This window comes from Triturus cristatus, chromosome 5_1, assembly GCF_964204655.1.
Source record: "Triturus cristatus chromosome 5_1, aTriCri1.1, whole genome shotgun sequence".
Lineage (NCBI taxonomy): Eukaryota > Metazoa > Chordata > Amphibia > Caudata > Salamandridae > Triturus > Triturus cristatus.
In genome coordinates this window covers 4,976,105-4,997,637 of record NC_140587.1, presented here as the reverse complement: position 1 = coordinate 4,997,637, position 21,533 = coordinate 4,976,105, and the positions used below count along the sequence as shown (strand labels likewise).

General features: G+C 49.9%; 1 protein-coding gene across 1 annotated transcript in view; it reads right to left on the bottom strand.

Moving 5' to 3' along the window:
- Positions 1-2,701: 2,701 nt before the first annotated feature.
- The window catches only part of LOC146829919 (3-galactosyl-N-acetylglucosaminide 4-alpha-L-fucosyltransferase FUT3-like), a 99,225-nt gene continuing 80,393 nt past the window's right edge, over positions 2,702-21,533 (bottom strand). The window contains exon 2 of the mRNA XM_085604191.1: positions 2,702-5,943. Within this exon, the coding sequence (XP_085460317.1) occupies positions 4,826-5,935 (1,110 nt within the window). The 5' untranslated portion in view covers positions 5,936-5,943 and the 3' untranslated portion in view covers positions 2,702-4,825. The remainder of the gene's footprint in view (positions 5,944-21,533) is intronic.

The window sequence follows — 21,533 nt, the reverse complement described above, 5'->3', positions numbered from 1 at the left end:
GCTGCGAACATGATTCTCCCAAGTTAGGTGGGGTGCCAGTGCCCGCCCTGCTATTTGCAGACGACACCATTCTAATATCCCAAACTCCCAAAGGTTTATAGAGTTTAATAGATATCTTTGACGCATGTTGTGAGACTAAGGGCCTGGAGATAGATTCTAGTCAAACTAAATATATGGCAGTTAACCCGCACAGGTCTTTCAAACAGAACTGTCAAGGGGCAGAGGATAGAATATGTGCATAATTTTAATTATCGAGGTATACCCCTGGATACCAAAATATCACGGAAAATGCAATTTGAGAAAAGCAAGAGCATTTACCCATAGTAAAGAAACACGAGAGTGGCATGTCCAAAGCGGTTTCCCCAGCCCTTGAGGTTTATAAGTATAGGGCGCAGTCGGCTCTTCTATTTGGGGCAGAGCTATGGGGACCCTCAAGTAATAATACTTTTATGGTGGGAGAAAATAGGTTCTTTATGAACATTTTACACCTTGCAATGCGTACATCACTAATACCCATTGTAATGGGTCTTAATGTACGCCGCGTGGATCACCTGGCAATTTTAAGACCATTATTGTTCTGGGTGCGACTGTGGCCCACAGAGGAGCTAGTGCACTAGAAGGAAGGGCTGGAGGAAGTCTTAAGGCTCACCCACGGAGCAGGTCTCCCGTGGTTTAAGCATGTTTGCTCCTGGTTCACTAAACTAGGGTTAAAACATTTCTGGGATGAGCCTACACAATTGTCTATGGGTTCCCAGAAAATACTAAAAATCAACCTTCTGGGCCTATATTCACAACAGCGTGCTACATAATTCAACCACTGGCACATTAACAACACGGTTCCTTGTAATGAAACAAATGTGGAGCTTCGAGTCCTTCCTGGATGAGGTGCAGCCCCAACTAGCAAATTCATTTAATTTGAAATTTCGATATGGAATCCTGCAAATAAACTCAAACATATCGAAATGGGTTTGCAAGCAAGGGGAGGAAAATATGGGGTGGTGTGCCCTATGCCAATCAGGTGCCAGAGAAAACGATTCCCATGCATTCTTCTTCTGCCCAGCACATATAAAATCCAGACTGAAATGGATTAAACCTATTTGCCGGTTACTGGGAACTAGGTCTTACCATGAGGCAGCAAGAATACTGAAAACTGATACCTCCCAAAAATCGTTTTTAGTATCAGTAGGTATTTGTTTGAAGTGGGTTTAATAAGGGCAAAGGAAGGATTGACATTTTAGCATACTGTACCAGAAATATTGTTATTTCAGCTTTGAATCTTTACCTTTTTACCATTTTAAGTGTAATGTTACTTTACTTGATTGCACTTGCACTTTAAGATTTAACAAGATCATTGGTAGAATGATGTTCCAATTGCGCATATTGCACTTAAAGCACTTGCACTTTTTTTTATTGATCGTTTTATTCAAGTAACCCCTCTAAAAGGCTGCAAGCCGTGTGCAAACAGACCTTGGCTTCCTATAATGGTATTTGCTGCCTCTCCTAAGAATGTTTTATCTATGTAATAAGTTTGAACTTTATTTGTTTTTGTTTAATGGCCTGGCGGTACCTTTGGATACAGTAAGTCTGGATGGATGGATGGAGTGAAAGGGTGAATGGATGGACGAGTGAAAGGGTGGATGGATGGACGATGAGAGAAAGGATGGATGAGTGAATGAAAATATGGATGATGAATTAAAGGTTAAATGGATGGTTGGATGAGTGGATGGATGGATCCAGTAAGTCTGGATGGATGGATGGATGGAGTGAAAGGGTGGATGGAAACGTGAGTGAAAGGGTGAATTGATGGACGATGAGAGAAAGGATGGATGAGTGAATCAAAATATGGATGATGAATTAAAGGTTAAATGGATGGTTGGATGAGTGGATGGATGGATACAGTAAGTCTGGATGGATGGATGGAGTGAAAGGGTGAATGGATGGACGAGTGAAAGGGTGAATTGATGGACGATGAGAGAAAGGATGGATGAGTGAATGAAAATATGGATGATGAATTAAAGGTTAAATGGATGGTTGGATGAGTGGATGGATGGATCCAGTAAGTCTGGATGGATGGATGGAGTGAAAGGGTGGATGGAAACGTGAGTGAAAGGGTGAATTGATGGACGATGAGAGAAAGGATGGATGAGTGAATCAAAATATGGATGATGAATTAAAGGTTAAATGGATGGTTGGATGAGTGGATGGATGGATACAGTAAGTCTGGATGGATGGATGGAGTGAAAGGGTGAATGGATGGATGAGTGAAAGGGTGAATTGATGGACGATGAGAGAAAGGATGGATGAGTGAATGAAAATATGGATGATGAATTAAAGGTTAAATGGATGGTTGGATGAGTGGATGAATGTATCCAGTAAGTCTGAATGGATGGATGGAGTGAAAGGGTGGATGGATGAGTGAGAGGGTGAATGGATGGATGATGATAGGAAGGATGGATGAGTGAATGAAAATATGGATGATGAATTAAAGGTTAAATGGATGGTTGGATGAGTGGATGGATGGATACAGTAAGTCTGGATGGATGGATGGATGCATGGAGTGAAAGGGTGAATGGATGGACGATGAGAGAAGGGATGGTTGAGTTAATTATTATTGTTATTATATATTTGTAAAGCACGGCTATCACCCAACTGGCATCTTGGCGCTGGTAGTTCATCAGTATAGAGAGAGATCATTATTGCAAGAGTTGGTATGTCCTTTCTTCTAGCCTTCTATTTCCAGGGGCAGCGCCAGGTGTTCAGGTTCTTGCTGAATGCGCAATCCAAAAAAGACCTGATCTAACATGGGACAATCTTTGTGAACATACCCCAAGCCATATCTTGGCTAAAAGATTCAGCTACAGCTATCACAATGCTGTCCACTCCTAGGTGCTCCTGTCCATATTTTGTTTTTGCAGTTGTTCAGTGTCATTCCCCATTATAAAACCAATAATGTGCATTTCACGTGAAAGGAAAAAATGTGCAAAGGTTTGGAGACGCCTCACGGACACACCACCCAGGGAGCTGCTGATTGGTTCTCACCATTGTGCTCCGGTTCTCATCATTGGCAACTCCAAACCACAAAGAAATGCTGAAGCTCAACAAGTTTTATTAGTTCTTAGGGAGAGTGGGAGGATGTCCCAAGGTTGTGTACATTGCACCTGGAAGGTTCAACCTCACATTCTCTTTTTTATGAAGGGGGGATGGACAGGAGGCCAGCACGGGCTGATCTTAAGGTTCGTGTAGGCTTATTTACCTGAATTATTTGCTGAAGAGCTTTGGGTCCTGTGCCATTTACTGCCCTATGTGTAAGAGCCTCAAAGATGCTCCTTGCCTTTGCGGGCAGCCAGTGGAGCTTCTGATGCAGAGTCCCTTCTTCCCCTGTTTAGTGTGACGTACTGCTACTGTCATTGACAGTTTATTGTCAATTTGGATTCCCAGGTTAGGACTGGCTTTGTTGTATCTGAATCTGAGTTACTTGGCCATGGCCAGAAGTTGTGCATGAAAGGATGAATGATGAGTGAAAGGTCAAATGGATGGATGGATGGATGGATAGAGTGAAAGTCTGGATTAATGGACCGAGTAAAAGGGTGGATGCATGATGAGTGAAAGGGCAAATGGATGGATGGATGGATGGATAGAGTGAAAGTCTGGATGGCTGGACGGACTGAAAGGGTTGATGGATAGATGAGTAAAAGGATGGATGAGTGAATTGATGAATGAGTGAAAGGGAGCATAGATGGATGAATGAATGAAAGGAGGACGGATGGATGAGTGAAATGGTGAATGGATGGGTGGATGAGTAAAAAGGTGGATGAGTGAAATGATGGATGGATGGATAGCTGTTTGAATAAACTGATTGGTGTTTGAAAGGGTGGATGGATAGATGCATGGATGAGTGACTGTAAGGATGGATGCATGGTTGGATGAGTGAAAGGGAAGAACGATGAATGGATGGATGAGTAAATGGGTGGATGGATGGATGAGAGAAAGGATGGATGGATGAGTGAGTCAAAAGATAAATGGATGAGTGAAAGGAAGGGTAGAGGGTTGGCTGGATGAAAGGGTGGAAGGACGAGTGAAAGGGTGAACGGATGGATTGATTGATGACTGAATGCATGAATGGATGAGTGAAAGGCTGGATGGATGACAGGGTAAAAGGCTGGATGGATGGAAGAGATAAAGGATGGATAGATGACAGAGGATGGATGTGAGGATGGATGAGTGAAAGAATGGATGGATGAGTGAAAGGGAGGGTAGATGGATGGCTAAATAAAACGGTGGATGGATGAGTGAAAGGGTGGATGGATGGATAAGTGAGTGAAAGGATGAATGGATGAGTGAAAGGGTAAATGGGGAGATGGATTAATGGATGGATTGAAGGGTGGGTGGATGAGTGAATGTATGGATGGACCAAGTGAAAGGGTGGATTGATATGCCCAAAAAATGGATGGATGATTGAAAGGAAGGATGGATGGATGGATGGATGGATGGATGGATGAAGGGGCTGGAGAAGTGAAAGGATGGATGTCTGAGTGAAAGCATGGATGGTTGTGTTTGATGGATAGGTTTGGAAATGAATGGGCGGATGGATGGATGGTAAGAATGGTGACAGACTGAATGTTGGATGAAAGACTGAATGTAAAGGAGAAATGGTGAATATCTGCAGGTGGATGGAAGGATGAAATGACGCATGTATAGATGCTTGGATGGAAGAGACAAACAAGCTCATTTGGAGAGGGTAGTGACAACACCCTTCGCTTGCTTGGTGCCATAACAGCTTTGGTTCAAAATGGGGGGTGTTTTAATTTTCTGGCTACTCCCTTGGTCATTGGTACCATTTGGCGATGCTCGGGATTGTCTTGTAATTTAGCTGTTGTTGTAGGACTTGACAGGCCTTACAGTAGTGTGTGGTCCAATCCGTGTAACCTATGGGCTTTAGCCTCTTGCGCCACTCAAAGTAGCGCCGGTACTGCTCGTCATTAGCATCTAGGAAGTGAAGGTAAGCGGCCAGCTCCTTAGCACTGGGGAAGTCACTAACGTGGATGAAGGCATCAGAGGGAAGGAAGCGCTCATAATTCTCCCTCGTAGGGCCGAGGACCACGGGCAATGTCCCAGAGAGCAGCGCGTTGTGCCAGAGCTTCTCCGTGATGTAGTCTTGGTTCAGAGAGTTCTCGAAGGACAGGTAGAATTTGTACTGGGAAAGAGTGGAGATGGTCTTGTCACGGGCTAGGGGTCTGTTCCCACCTCCATACATATCAATGTTGAGATAGTTCTTGAGATCATTGTAATATGCCACTCTTGCCAGGGTGCTGTCCCAGTTACTGACCACCCAGGCCACCAGCTTGGTCTTGTTTGGTATTCTGAAGTCCTGAGGACCCTTGGCTCTTTCGACCCAGCCATATGGCGAGAAGATGTCTGCGTCACTCCTGTAGTTCAGCGTCAGATTGATGAGATTGTCCATGAAGTGAAGGTTGGGGCTGTGCCTCGGTGACTCTAGGTTGAACCAGACCCAGCGCTGGTTCTGCGGCCTCGGCTCCTGGGGCAGCTGGTCTTTGGAGCTGCAGACATCTCGATGATGGAGGATCACGGCATGGGCACGGCTGTACTGGTTCCGCTTCACAGTGAAGGTGCAACCAGAGATCCCATGGATTCTTGCGCACTGGTCCAGTGGAAACCTCTCTCCAAAGGGCCAGGTCCAGAGCAGTATGACCAGGTCATCCTTTGTGGTGCTTGTTCTGCCCCTGGGTGTTTCCACGCGGCCACTCCCACCCGCATAGTACATGTTTGGGTTCGCCACGTGTGTGCAGGTCTTATCTGGCCTGGCTATGGAGGTGCCTCGTAGAATGGCGAAGACTGAGAAGCTGGTCAGGAATGAGATGAGGATGTAAAACACGTAGCTTTTCCAGTACGACGCCATCTGTGCCTTGGACTCCATGTCTGTGGCTGGAGAGGAGAGAGAACAAGTTATTGGTTGACCTTGGAGAGAGTAAACTTAGTAGAAGACATTTCATTCATATTATGAAGTGATGCACAACAGTAAATTCTATAACAAAGAAACAGTTGAAAGTAAATCAATGGAAGAAAATGTTATGAATTACAAATGTCAGTAGTTATTGCATAGTCCCAAGATACATGTAAAAGCTATGTTACTAAGATGTATGCTATCACACATACTCATACATGGTGAGTGATCATACATGACTTCTCAAACAGTGCACGCCACTATGGAGTGCCCTTTAAACCCAGCTTGTATCACTCATTGTAATGTAGCAGTAAGCCTCTCTCTGCCCCATTGGAGAAGCTCCGCCCCTCTCCTAAGCACTAGTGACACTCTGCAGAGGGCTGCGCTTTGCAATCTTACTAACTAATCAGCAGTCTGCCCCATTGGAGAAGCCCCGCCTCTCTCTGAAGCACACGTGATGCTCTCCAGAGGGGCGGGCCCTGCAATCTCACTAACCAATCAGCAGTTTGCTGCACTTCTGGAGCAGTGGTAAATGGTTGTCCTGTTCAGTGAAGACCTATCAGTGTTTAGATCCTTCAACCATCAGACACTGATCTACTCTTTGTACTGACACAACCAGACTCACAACATCACATGTGCACGGAGCGGAACCCTCATTCCCCAGCACTCCTTCAACTCTGAAGATTCAAACTGTAGGAAATCTTTCTTGCGGACATTAGTCTGGGCGCTTTCACCCTGGCTGATCCAACTGTTTTCCTAAGAAAATGAACTCTGAAGGGACTTTCTCTGGAAGGTGCCTCTCTGCAGTGACTGAAGGAGGAGACCTCCAACCCTCTCCTTTTTACTGAACATCATGATTGTCTCATGCGGTAATGAAACAGTCCTGATGCCTTGTTAATTCTGTTGATGCTAATGTTTGAAGACGTTGAATTGAGGTTTGTGGTTTTCCATTCCAAAGTAAGCCTCGAAAGGTTTGTTTCAAAGCCGCTGAATCCACAAGTTGTTACATATGGAACCCCCTGGGGAGGAGTTAGGTATTATTTTCACAACTTGACTCTTCCTGTGATGATCATGAAAGGTATCGCTAGGTGCGCTCATGATGTACATATACAGCAAGCTGTTTGTTTTTGGGCCCCCAAGCTTGTTCTTATTGAAATTTAAATATAAATGTGTCATGTGATCAAGGCCTTTCGGGGCCGAAACGCGTCGTGGCAGTCATAGTGGTTGAAGGCAACAAAAAGTAAATAAAAAAACTTCCATGCACCGAATCTGGGTTCCCGTCCGTTTCTTTCCCGCGGAAGGGAAATTGATAAGGCACAGTGTTTATTGATATATATATATATATATTATCTACTGACGGTCGCCAGTAGATAGTTATAGTTAGGACCTAGTTTCCATAGGAAAAGCATTTTTTCTTTTCCCAATAACTTTGGCGCCGGTTGACGAATCTTCGCGAAATTTTAAAAACTAGCGGGGTCGCTCCGGTCAGCTCCTATTCTGAAAGTTTCGGGGCGATTCGCCAAGCGGGGGCCGAGAAAAAAGGGGGGTCCCAAAACGTGTTTTCTCCATGTTAATTCCCATAGGAAAATTTAGACACGGCTTCAGCCCGAACTGCTGAACGGAATTACACCAAATTTGGCAAGAAGGTAGCCCCTGTTTCAGAAAGAGCCCTTTTTGTTAAAAGGTGTAAATCCGTTCAGTAGTTCCTGAGAAATTTACAAATAAAATGTTTTGATAGCTGGACGGAGCCTAAACCCTCCCAGCACGAGCTTGCCTCTGATTGGCTGCCAACACTTCAAACCAGGAAGTGTTGGCAGTCATCTTGTGTCTCGGACCAGGGAGAAAGAAAAAGGTAGGAGAAAGATACAAAATAGCCTTTAATATTGTATTAGACACATTGTTAATGCCAGGTGTATGGGGGATGCTCCCTGCCTGCAGCGGGCCTCTCACTACGGCCCCTCCCTTCAATGTCAGGCTCTTGTGACGCAGCTTTCATTTTTCTATTGTTGGTTTTATTTGATTATTTAAAGCGCACAACCGCTGTTATGTATTTTATATGTTATGTCCAGAAGGGTGTTGGCCAGAGCAGCAGCGGGAAGCTGAGTGGACTTGCAGGATGCCGCGCTATGCAGGGGTCAGACCCGCTGCCTCGGTGCGCACGTTTGTGGGGCTGCACCTTGAGGCTGCCGCAATGTGGGGGCATGGCTCCAGCGACAGGGTATAGACACAATAGTGCAAAACAAATGAAGAACAACACACACAGACTGTCATTGCGTCTATTTTGTCCATACTGTGCACAGGTAATTAAAACCAGATGACAACTTTGGTCATTAATGTGCGTGCAGAAAATGCACATTCAATTCCTAATGAGCGCTGATGAATAAGCAGGTGTAAATCCCATGTTTGCACCAGTCACACTAGCATGTGAGTCTCAAACAAGCAGCACATTTCAAACTCAAGGCCCAAAAAATTATATGAATTAAGAAATTAATTGATTATCTAACGGATATCTGCAATATTTCGTGCATCAACGCGCTCCATGGCGCGAATGTCATTTGTTTTAAGAAGGGGGCAGGCATTGAGCCTTAGCAATAGCACAGTGGTTAAGACTGACGGCTATGCGGGCTGACCGACTGTCCCCGCAGGGGACCCTCATAAGAGGACAGCCCCTTTAGTGCCACAAGATGGCACACTGGGCAGCCTAGTGTTTTACACAGACCCCGTTTGGGGTCCACTGCTCGTCATTTCCGGCCGGTGGGGGGTCAGGGAGAGGTATATAGTCCTCCCCCGCCCCCCTGGCGGCCTCTTTGTTCCCTCGCCCTGACGCCAACTGGTCGTGCTTCGAGACCGCTGCTGGAGTGACCAGGAGGTTAGTTATCTCGCCACCCGCCCTCCTCCCCAGCTGGGTCCCACCACTTAGGGACTGGTCCCAAGCATGTTCTCACCGGGCCCTAATTAGAGAGGAGCCTGCGGGCCGTGTGGGTACCCGCGGCTTGGGACTGGGAGGGAGCAGGGAGATGGTTGCAGTCAGAGCTTTCTCCTAGCACAGGCGAGCAGGGAGCTGTAGGGCTAGGAGTTTCTTCCTGGGCCATGCTGTTTTGGAGGGGGTATTTGGTACGAGGCGAGTATCCGGGCCGACCAATGCGGTAGGCCCCGGCATCACGCTGGGGCGGAAGTTAGACCGAGGGGGTCTTGGCGGCATGCCCGGAGCTGGAGCACTGAGGGGGTGTTCTGCTTGGGTTTTTCTGATCAGATAGAACCCGCTCAACAGAGCCTCTCTAACCCAGCCAGAACGTTACCCCCCTCCCTAGGGCCTATTCACAAACAAAACCACATATATATATACCACCTAAGGACAGGGAATTCCTACTATATATACCAAGACCTCTTATAATACAAGTGGCGGCCTCGCGGTCCCAAGTGGACCCAGGACTTCCTACCCAGACGGCAGCCTCAGCCTCGCGGTCCCAAATGGACCCAGGACTTCCTGCCCAGACGGCAGCCTTAGCCTCGCGGTCCCAAACGGACCCAGGACTTCCTGCCCAGACGGCAGCCTTAGCCTCGCGGTCCCAAACGGACCCAGGACTTTCTACCCAGACGGCAGCCTCAGCCTCGCGGTCCCAAACGGACCCAGGACTTCCTGCCCAGACGGCAGCCTTAGCCTCGCGGTCCCAAACGGACCCAGGACTTCCTGCCCAGACGGCAGCCTTAGCCTCGCGGTCCCAAACGGACCCAGGACTTCCTACCCAGACGGCAGCCTCAGCCTCGCGGTCCCAAACGGACCCAGGACTTCCTGCCCAGACGGCAGCCTTAGCCTCGCGGTCCCAAACGGACCCAGGACTTCCTGCCCAGACGGCAGCCTTAGCCTCGCGGTCCCAAACGGACCCAGGACTTCCTACCCAGACGGCAGCCTCAGCCTCGCGGTCCTAGATGGACCCAGGACTTCCTACCCAGACGGCAGCCTCAGCCTCGCGGTCCTAGATGGACCCAGGACTTCCTACCCAGACGGCAGCCTTAGCACGAGTTCATCCTATGATTACTATGACATACAACAAGGGAATCAGTGTTACTATTTATCAGATCACACAAGAACCGCCAGCTAGAACACAATTTATCCTCTGGTTCGAGGGGCTCCTTCCTCCCTTATTCAGCTACCACTTACCTGATCAGGGTTAACATCTGTTCATATCAAGTCACAGCTGACTAGAAGAATAGGCTACCCTCTCATGCAAGAATACATAGCACATGTTGGTTCACTTCAAACTGGATACTTTATTTAGTCATTACATACACGATCACAGAACATAATACATATCACATATAACCTGCAAAGAAAAGTGAAAGATTAGGTTGTACACTCTAATAAAAAGGGGTCGACATCACCTTAGTCGTATGTAGCCTGCACTCAATGGTCATCTAGGTTCCCTTCTCGTCTGCGCCTCGGCTTCGCCTGGAAGTCACACCTCCGCAGTCACAGATCTACTCCCTTCTCTTTTCTCCGAGTCACCGGGACCTCTTCCTCATCGGCTACTCTCTTCTCTTTGGCTATTCTGTTAGAAGAATATCTGTCTCTCGGTTTTTCTCCACCTTCAAGTTTGTCATCTGTCTTCCCTGGAATAAGTAGTAGCTTTACTGCTAACGGCCAGGTGCCGCCTACGGACTAAAAGCAAGTGCCAGTATCTGCCTCAGACTTTCACTAATATAGAGGTGCATTTTCTCATGGAAAATTCCAGCCCGTAACCTGCCGCCCACCAAATTCTTGTACCTCCCCGTGCCAAGGACATGTTCCCAGCCGGCCGGCCTGATGTAGTGTCTTCGGCATGAAGAAAAATACAATCCTTCGATAAGGGCCGGCCTGAACCGGTTCTCTCCAAGCGAATAACACCTCCTAACTAAAACACTGCCTATGACCTAGAAGCATCCCAAGCTGCCGGAGCAGGAAGAAAGATGGAGTCTCTCCCGTTTGAGGCCTACCAGGCCTGAATTCAGCACGGCTCCATGAAATACCCTCACTACAGAATAAATTACCCCTAATACTAACGAATCTATCCCCTAGGATATGTGTGCAAACCCTGATCTATGGGGAAGAACACAGGATCATGTCGAAGTGCCTAATAAATAGGCTCTATACACTACTCTAACCCTTAGACTTGGATGGAAAGAGACTGAAGTCACATTAGTTCCCCTTTAACACAGAAATGCCGGGAAAATCGAGCAGTACAGAGGGCCTGGTGCGAGTTCCGCACTCGCCCGTGCCGTTCCACAGCGCGCGGCGTTGAGCGCCCTTGGGGGTCTATCGAGGCCCAGTTTAGCTGGGGTGGGCGTTTGTTTCCGGCGCGTTGGCGCTCGAGCCTGTCCAAAAGTTTGGCAGTACAGGCCCGGGCCCAGCATCTAGACTCCCCCCCCACTCACCCCCTCCCCTTCTCCGGAACGGGGTTATATGTTGCGAAATTAGGGAAGGAGCTGCGCTCCGTCGGGGGCATGTTTTGCGGCTGGCTTGATAGGGAGTGGGGGCAGAGTTCGGGCCCTCAGGCCAACTCACCGCATGTCCTCTCGGTTTTCACCCGTGCAGGCCGGTTTTCGGCGGAGGCGGGAGAGAGGTCAGGGGACAGTGGGCGCGCCCGCAACTTCTTGCTGACCTCGGGTTGTTCAGCGCAGCCTTTGCTAGTGCGGAGGCAGGCTCCGCCCACTTTAGGAGGCGGGCCCTCAGCCTGCATCCGACTCAGCGTTTCTTTCCCCCGGCAATTACCAGGCCTCACATAATGTCAAGATTACTTGGGTGATTAACTATCGTCCTGGAGAGAGAGATCGGCATTTTTGTATAAGTGAAGTTTTGACTTCGGGGTAGTGCAGAGGGTTGACGTGCCTGCTGCGGGGAGCGTGTGCCAGGTGGGTTTCGGAGTCCGTATGATGTGAGCAGATCGGCGGGATGCTGCTTTCAAATGAGAATTCCTTTTGTTACTTGCAATTGTAACTTGGAGTCCGGATATGGAATAGTGCGCATTTGTCTTTTATCCTGGACCTGCTTTCACACTGCAAAGTATACATTATTAGAGCATTGATTAGCGCATGAGGCCTCAGGTTCGATCACCCGACTTCTCCGCTTCTCTCGTCATGAGCACAGCAGGCATGACACGTATCGGAGCGTGTTTTGCTGCAGTGGGGAAGCAACCTCCTGTGTTGCACTTCAGGCCCTCAGCATTTGCGGTGTCTTGTGGTTTAAATTCAGTTGTTCAGCTTTGCACACACTACCGTATCCTTTTTTGGAAGCTAAGCAGGGTCGGGACTGGTTAGCACTTGGATGGGAGGCCAGAATGGGATCTGCAGGATGCTGGAGCCTTTGCTATGAGTTTAGGCCCATTTTATGCGGGCAAATTAAGGACTTACAGCAGGCAGCGCTGGATCTTGGGGTCTCCCCTAAAATTGCGAATTTTGCTTTTTTAGCGCAATTGTTAAGTAAAATAAATAAAAAATAAAAATTAAAAAAAAACATCTAATTTAGGAACGCTATGTCATGTGCTTGTTCTAGGGCAGTTATGGGAGGGGGCTAACGCAGGTGGTGGGGGCAGGGCTAATACGCTCGCCTGGATTCCCCCCCCCCCCCCCAGCATGGACATAGTGGCGGGACGCAAAAGCATATATTTACATATTTTATGGTAATGATTAACATGTCTCCTTTTCAGGTGCTGTGTCGTTCGTTTGGGTACAGCTGCACGGTGGTACGATGGGTCCACGGCTGCAGCGGGGTCCAGGGGACACAGGGGCCTGCAGCGAAGATGTGACAGGGCGCGAGGGGTCATTGACGGTGGCATCGTACAGGGCGCATTAATAAATCTTTTCTTCATTCCAGGTCAGAAGGTAATTTTGGAGGCGACGTCACAAGGGGTCTGACGCAAGAGGTTGGAAAGCTTGAGAAACAAGGTATTGGTCAGGGATCACACCTTCGGGTGGAAACAGGAGTCCGGATCGGGTCCGGATCCCACGGGGGATGACCGGGACCTATGGGGGCGTGCGTATAGGGTCTCGTCACGCACCAGGGTCCCCCGCTAACATTTCCTTTTCTCCCTCCAGCACTCCCACTTCTTCAGCACACGCAGGGCTATCTTTGAGCAGCCTTCGGGCGCATCACGCCCCATCTCCACTCCCGCTATCGCTCTATAAGTAAGTATAGGGGATTTGGGGGGCAAGGAGCGTCTGGGGAAGCAGGGGGCTTGAGGTGTCCGCAAGAACCAAGCATTATCATGTTTTGATCCCATAAATTTATCTCCTCAGATCAAGGGCCCGTGTGGAGTCGAAGGTCGCCATGGATAGCCAGGGCACCCCCCCCCTTTTCACGGAGAGATCTCAGGTGGACGAGACGATGCCGGGCAATTCGCAGGATGCACAGTGGGCCAATTTCTTTGAGATGGCCACGATCAAAGGCCAGGCATGGGCCAATGGCATCCTGAACGCCCCCGATCAGGAGGACTCTGGGATCGTCGGCGAATCTCCTCCTACGGAACAACAGCCCGGTGCAGAGGCAGGCCCATCTAGGCCAAAGCGGGTCCGCAAGCCCACATCCAGGGATTTCCCGGCAGATCCGCTGCCACCACCCAGGAGCAGAGCAGTTCAGGCCCCAAGGAGGTCGTTTCAGTGCTGGGTGTGCCCACGCCCACGCCCCCGGGGCCACTTACCCCATTGGACAGTACCGCGGCCCAAGGTAACTACGCCACTAGGGATGAGTTTGCCAAACTCTTGGACACTATGAACAGTTTCATGTCTCAGCTTCAAGCAGGTTCTGTGTCCACCAGCCCCGCACTTTTGTGCCCCAGTGGGGGCACTAAGGAAGGAGCCACATTAGCAGCAACAAGTGTATGGGCAGGAGGTGTGGAGGAGCCAGGGGGGCAGGTTAGACCTACTTCAGCAGTGGGCTTTCCTCCTACACCTACGTCTGGGTTGCTTTCCACAGCGCCAACTCCCGTCTCGCTCCCCCCCATAGCGGCCAGCCCGAGTACCATCACAGTCAATACAAGTTCGGGGGCCACAGCTGCTTTGTCTTGCATCTCGCCCGCTCCTTTGCCCACCTTGGTACTACAGCCTACGACTGCTCTCACAGCCGCTCCCTTGCCCAACTTGGTACAGCAAGTCACGACGGCACCCCTGCTGTCTGGGCGTTGTTCTCTAGCCTGGCAAGTGCCCCAAGCAGCCAAAGAAGGAATTTGAAGGAGGGATTTTGTGGACATTTTTACCCTGCTGATGCTGGGACAAGAGGGGCTTGACGCCAGGAAAATGGGGGCGAAGGAGGATGATAAAAAAGTGAAGTACCAGCCTTGGCCGGAGAAGAACATAGCTAACTGGCTAGAGGCTTTCTCCATCCTAGCATCTGTCACTATGGAGAAATTCCCGGAACAGGGACCCGGGTTGGTGCAATACTCCAGGACCATACATAACAAGGCGATGAGGTGGGGTGGAATTGGATGGTTGAACTACGACAGGGAGTTCAGGAGGAAGATGTCCCAATGCCCGGAGATGGGTTGGGATCAAAAAGAGGTCCAGCTTTGGATGGACCATATGGGTTCGCATTCACAGCAAAGTGTAGGCCCCCAGGGAAATACACAGGGGGGACAGTCGTCTTCCAAGGGGTCATTTCCAACATACGGAAGGGGCAAACAGTCCTTTCGCGGGGCACGTAGGGGAGGGGGACAGAGGGGAGGTTTCAAGAGGTCCCCCCTGGGTACATGCCGCCTTTTTAACAATGGATCTTGCTCCTGGGGTAAGACGTGCAAGTTCCAGCATGCGTGTAGCACATGTGGCGGGCCCCACACAGCGGTTCCCTGCCATACCAAGCGGGATAAGCAGCCAGCCGACAAAGGCGGGCAACAAAGTTGAGGCAGGAACACAACCGAGTCCAACATCTCAATGCCCCCCCCCTCCTCACTTGTCTTCTCCCCGCAGTCAGTCCAACTTCCCACGGGCTCTTCTCCAAAGGCCCTTCCCCTGTCAGCCTGGCTAACATCACGCCCCTTCTTAGACGGTACCCCAACACAACAGATAGCCGCACACTTCTTTTGGGGTTCAATGAAGGTTTTAAAATCCCCTACGTGAGGCCGACAACCTCAGGTCGGCAAGAGAGCATCCGGAGGTAGTTAGGGCAAAGGTAGAGAAGGAGAGGGTTTTGGGCAGGGTGGCGGGTCCATTTCTGCAACCCCCGCTCGACAACTTTGTAGTCTCTCCCCTGGGGGTAGTGCCCAAGAAGGACCCAGGGGCTTTTAGACTGATCCACCACCTCTCTTACCCTGAAGGGGCATCAGTTAACCATGGGCTACAGGAGGGCACCTGCTCTGTGTCTTATTGTACTCTGGACGTGGCATTGGACCTAGTCAGGAGGGCAGGCAGAGGGGCCTGGTTAGCAAAGGCGGACATATAATCTGCGTTTCGCCTGCTACCAGTCCACCCGAGCAGCCATCACCTGCTGGGTTTCAGGCTAGACGGCAGGTACTTTTTTGACAGATGCATGCTCATGGGCTGCGCGGTGTCATGCGCCTACTTTGAGGCGTTCAGTTGCTTCCTGCAATGGGCCCTCCAGGACACCTACGGGGTGGCAGGGGTGACCCATTATCTAGATGACTTCCTGTTCATTGGGAGTGAGGGCACGCAGGACTGTAAGCAGGCCCTTGAGGATTTTGAACAGCGGCCAGGCACTTGGGGGTCCCGCCTGCACCAGGTAAAACGGTGGGTCCAGCACAGGTCTTAACCTTTTTAGGGATAGAGCTAGACACCATCTCGGGGGAATCCAGATTACCTACAGACAAGGTACGCGACCTCGCACAACACATTCAGACTGTGGTTGCGCAGGGCAAGGCCACTCTAGAATGCATTCAAGGACTCTTAGGGAAACTGAACTTTGCAGCGCGGGTCATTCCAGCTGGAAGAGTATTTGGCAGAAGGCTGGCCAGGGCCACAGCCAGGGTCTTAAAAAAGCACCACATGGTCAAGCTAAGCAAAGGCATGAGACTTGACCTGGCCATGTGGGCGGATTTTTTGGCCAACTTTAACGCTTCAGTAATTTGGAGGGCTGCCCGGACCTAGCCTTACACACAGATGCATCAGGCAGGGAAGGATTCGGGGCCATTCTAGACAGGGAATGGTGTGCTGAGAAATGGCCCAGTGCCTGGCACAAGAAAAGGATCACGACCAACATCACAGTGCTGGAGTTATTCCCCATTGTGGTGGCTTTCCATTTATGGCCCACAATTCTGTCTGCCAAAAGGGTCCTTTTCTGGTCTGACAATCTAGTGGTAGTGCAGGCCATCAATTCCCAGTCAGCAAGTTGTCCCCTGGTTCTGTGCCTCTTGAGGGAGTTGGTGCGGGCTTGTCTTTACAACAATGTTGAATGCAGGGCGCGGCACAGTCAGGGTGTGCAGAACACAGCGGCTGATGCCCTCTCTCTTGTTTTCAGTTGCACCGGTTCCGGGGGGCATGGCCGAGAGCGAGAGAGGAGGGGACACCTTTCCCAGCGCACCTGTGGTTCCTGTTGAAATGGCAAAACGTATGAGGGGCCTGGGCGAGTTATCCCTAGCGCCGGGGACTAACAAGAGATATAAATCCTGTGTGAACAAATTCTGCTCAGTGACGGGCCCATGGGATGGAGGCGATCTATCTTTAGCAGCCAGAGTGCAGTCCTTCATTTTGTGGGCTAAAGACAATGGGAAGAGTCATTCCTGGATATCGGGCTACCTTGCAGCAATCAGCCAACACGCTGGACTCAAGGGGGAGTCAGACCCAACGAGTTCTTTTGTAATCAGAGCGGCATTGAAAGGGTGGGCCAGGAGCGAACCTAAGGAACCGGACAACAGGTCCCCTATAGACTTTGAGACACTCCAAGGGTTGCTAGATTGGATGCACAAGGCCACCCACTCACAGTTTGAGGCAGCACTGTTTGCTGCCGCGTTCAGCCTGGCTTTCTTTGGGGCACTTCGCATTAGTGAGTTGGTGGCCAGAGCGAGGAACGATAAGTCTGGGGTGGCTCTGAACTGGCAGGATGTGGTTCTCGCTGGGGATTCCCTCAAAGTAACACTACGAAGGTCAAAGACAGATCAGAGCGGCAAGGGCAGGGTGTTCTGGCTGCACAGTTTGGGGGACGAGAGGTATTGCCCAGTTAGGCTGTTCTCCGCCTATGCGGCCCTGCGTCCGGCAGCAGACGCGTATCTTTTCATACATCCAGACTGCTCGCCCCTTACTAAGTACCAGGTGGAACACATCATGCATGCGTGCCTGGCGCTATCTGGTAACAAGGACCCTAGCAAGCGTTTCTGCAGCCACTCCTTCCGCATAGGGGCAGCAACTACGGCGTTTAAGGAAGGCTTGCCAGCAGAGGGCATCAAACAAGTGGGGCGTTGGCAAACCCACTGTTTCAAAAGGTACATACGTCCATGAGCCCACGAACTTTAGGGGCCTTGTTCTGCAGCCCGGTCATGGTATGTGATGGGGGGTTTTGTGTTTTAAATTATTGTTTACAATTTGTATGGCCATGAGCCACGTTATTTGGTTTGCCCGCAGGAACCGGTTTCCCGGGTACAGGCGGGAGTGTGGTGTTAGTATAATTTAAATGTTTCATTATGGCGTGCTGTGCTGGTAATAAATGTTTTGCAACATCACATTTCTTTATTTACCAGGAGCAAAGGTCAGGGTGATTGGCCATTCTGGCGTCAGCAGGTTGGCACAGTGGGCTGCGAGCAGGAAGTGGAGGCATGGCTTTTCAAACACCGAGATAACTTGGCTGGGTTACCAGGGCATGCGATGGAATGGGTTGTTGGACAAACTGCAGCAGAGACTGGGGTGAGTGACGAGTCCCCCAAACGTGCTGGTCATTCACCTGGGGGGCAACGACCTGATGGCGCTAGGCAAGAGGACATTGCTTCAAAATATGAAAGCCACTCTTTGCAAATTAAGCAATAAGTTAGGGACATGCGAACTGTGGTGGTCGGAGATCTCCCCACGGCTCCTGTGGCAGGGAGCTCGATCTGGGGAAGCAATGGAGGCTGCGCGCAGGAGAGTCAATTGCGCGATGCGTAAATTCACCGAACAAATGGGGTTCAGATTCATAAGGCATGGTTTGCTTCATGCTAAATCCATAGGTTGTTTCGAGGATGATGGGGAACATCTCTCCAAAATAGGCATGGACTTGTTCCAACTTGATCTAGGGGAGGCCCTGGAAACAGCGGGATGCAAATAGGAGCGCAGGCCTTGGTGGGGGGCCCTGGCTGCGACTGTCGCCACACCCAGGGCTGTGGCGGAGTTACATGGCGATCCAGAGGTGGAAAGGTACTCAGGGGTACCCTCTTCAGGGGCACAAAGGGTGCTGAGGCCGAATATTGCCAGGAAGTCTGTGCGGTGGACCCTGGGGTGCGACGGCACCCCATCTGTCCTACGGGCGGTTGGAAACCTGTACAACCGGGGGTCGCTTGAACGCTCCGCCCCTCGTAGGGGGGGCCTGAGTTATATGGTGAACCAATGTTTCACCGGAAGGGGAGGGGCTATCCCCTCACCACAACCGCTAAGCACCGATTGGCTAAGACCATGATGCAAGTTGGCCCATCAGTTGGTAGGCCGCGAGGGGCGGCTTGCCTTTGGATCGCCTGTAAGATAACCCACCATGTTGGCATATTTGGTATGCTAATAAACCTGCAGCAAATTTCTCCACCAAAAAATTGTCTTGTCTACTTATTTATGCTACCTGTATGTTGCTGCAAGAGGGATGGTGAGTGTGGCCGATATTGGCAGTATGCGGGCTGACCGACTGTCCCCGCAGGGGACCCTCATAGGAGGGCAGCCCCTTTAGTGCCACAAGATGGCACACTGGGCAGCCTAGTGTTTTACACAGACCCCGTTTTGGGTCCACTGCTCATCATTTCCGGCCGGTGGGGGGTCAGGGAGAGGTATATAGTCCTCCCCCGCCCCCCTGGTGGCCTCTTTGTTCCCTCGCCCTGACGCCAACTCCCTCCCTCCGCTTCCCCGGCGTGTCAGGGTGAGGGGAGGAAGGAGGCTCTAATCTCTTTATTTGTGTTGCAGGCGGAGTTACATGGTGATCCAGAGGTGTAAAGGTACTCAGGGGTACCCTCTTCAGGAGCACAAAGGGTGCTGAGGCTGAATATCCCCAGGAAGTCTGTGCGGTGGACCCTGGGGTGCGACGGCACCCCATCTGTCCTACGGTCGGTTGGAAACCTGTACAACCGGGGGTCGCTTGAATGCTCCACCCCTCGTAGGGGGGGCGTGAGTTATATGGTGGACCAATGTTTCACCGGAAGGGGCTATCCCCTCACCACAACCGCTAAGCACCGATTGGCGAAGACCATGATGCAAGTTGGCCCATCAGGTGGTAGGCCGCGAGGGGCGGCTTGCCTTTGGATCGCCTGTAAGATAACCCACCATGTTGGCATATTTGGTATGCTAATAAACCTGCAGCACATTTCTCCACCAAAAAATTGTCTTGTCTGCCTATTTATGCAACCTGTATGTTGCTGCAAGAGGGCTGGTGAGTGTGGCCGATATTAGCACTATGGGGTCTGCATGGGTGGCAAGTGTTAATGTGTATGCTAATAATAAGGTGGTTGAGACTGGAAGAAAAAGCTGCGGTGCCCAAGTGATGAAATGTTTTGTGGAACATGGTCAGCTAACATTCTATTTTTAATAAGAATAGCGGGTGGTATTTGGGGAATGGTTTTGTGTGGGTTTTGAGGTATTTGCAGTCATTGCGTTCGTGGCATTTGCGGGGTACACTGCCGTGCTGCCTGGCCATTTCATGTGCCACGTAAACAGTGCTGTTTCTTCTGTCGCAGCAACGCTGCCTTTGTACTCCTGTAAACTGCAGCTGTGCACAGCGTAATAGTTTTAAAAAAAGTTCAGAACATTGGTGTTTAGGTGGAGACAAGCCTTGCCAAGCTGAAAGTGTGCCAGAGGGAAACACGAGAAGTGCCGCCTGCAGCAGATATTGGCACAGATGGCGGAATAGTGTGTTTTTGTAGCTTCATTTTTCCCATGTTAAAAGTGATGCAGAAGTGGCGCAAGGGGCTTGTAAATCTGCCCCCCAGTGTCCCTTTGCGCCTGGATCCACTGCGCAGTTTATGACGACACATGTGGCGCTGCCTCAAGAATTTCAAGCACATGGGGCAATGTTAAAAAGGAAGCTATGAGCACAAGGAGGGTGCACTTACAAACGAGGGGGTTCTCTGTGCTTTGATAAGGGTTGTTTTGCTACATTGTGTAAACCGACACTTAGAAGTCGCGTTTAAGGTTTTTTTTATCTTGTTTGTCCTCGCTCAGTACACGCTTGTCAGGGCCGGACTGGCCGTAGCGGGCACCGGGCAATCCCCCGGTGCGCCGCACGGGTGGGGGCTGGTTTTGGGACCCTGGGGGCTGTTTTTGTTACAGGGCTGTTTTTGCAGCATAGCAACAAAATCGGCCAAAAACCGGCCCTGGCAAAGAGCTTGGCGGCACCCTCAAGCCCCGGGGGGGCCAGCCGAGCATTTTGCTAGGGCCGGTTTTGGTTCTCAGTCCGGCCCTGACGCTTGTGCACTGTCTGCTGCTCCCAGGGCTGGTGTGCGGTCGTCGTGATGTGGCGGAGTTGCATGTGATGTGCACAGTTCTGGGAGGGCGTAGAGCACGTGGCGTTCAGGCTCTCAAGTGCACCTTTTGCTGCCCTGTATTTGTCTATGTGTTTCTTTGTTTTTGGGCACAGGCTGTTTCCGGTTTTTCATCATGCAAAACAAGAGATGGGGGAGACTTCCATAGCTCAGTTGGTTGAGAGAAGGACAGTAGTGCAGTTTTTGACATCCTTAGGGCCATATTTTTCTTCTTTTACCACATAAACATCCTAATCTCAGAATTAATTCTAAAATAATCACACGTTACTGGAAATAGATTTTTACCAATAAAGGTACTACCTAATTTTAGTAAAAAGTTCTTAATAGTAGAAAACTTTTTCCCAATATTTTCCCAGATACCTTCAAGCTCCAGTGGAACAATCTCCTTATGCAAATCAGTTATATTTTTAATGTACATCTTCAAATCTTACCTCTCGTCAGGAATGTAAGTACAACAATGTTGAACTTTCAGCATTCCACAGACTCCACCCTCTTTTACCAATTTTATATCAAGGGCAAGTCGATTTAGCATCACCATGGCTCGCATGGCAACCGTTTCAGTATTTACCAATAAAAATCCTCCAGCGTTGCTTGTTGACAAGCGATCCACCACTGTTGATAATTTTCTAATTTTATGTGCATTCAGAGATATTCCAACTGCTGGTATCAGTGCTCCAAAAATTTCTCCTACAATTTCTGACCAAGATTCTCTTCTCCTACGTGTTAGTTGTCTACCTATCTCATGTGCACCATCTTGTCCTCTTCCCACATGAAATATCTTTGGGAAAACCAGGCCTAGATAACATGTGCTATACCAATGATCAGGTAATCAATAATATGCTTTGTTCCCGCAGATAAAATATAATCCAGGAAAAACTGGATCGTTTCCTCCTTTAAATCCCCATCCACCCATGATTCTATAAGTATCATGGCAATCACTTGTGCCTACA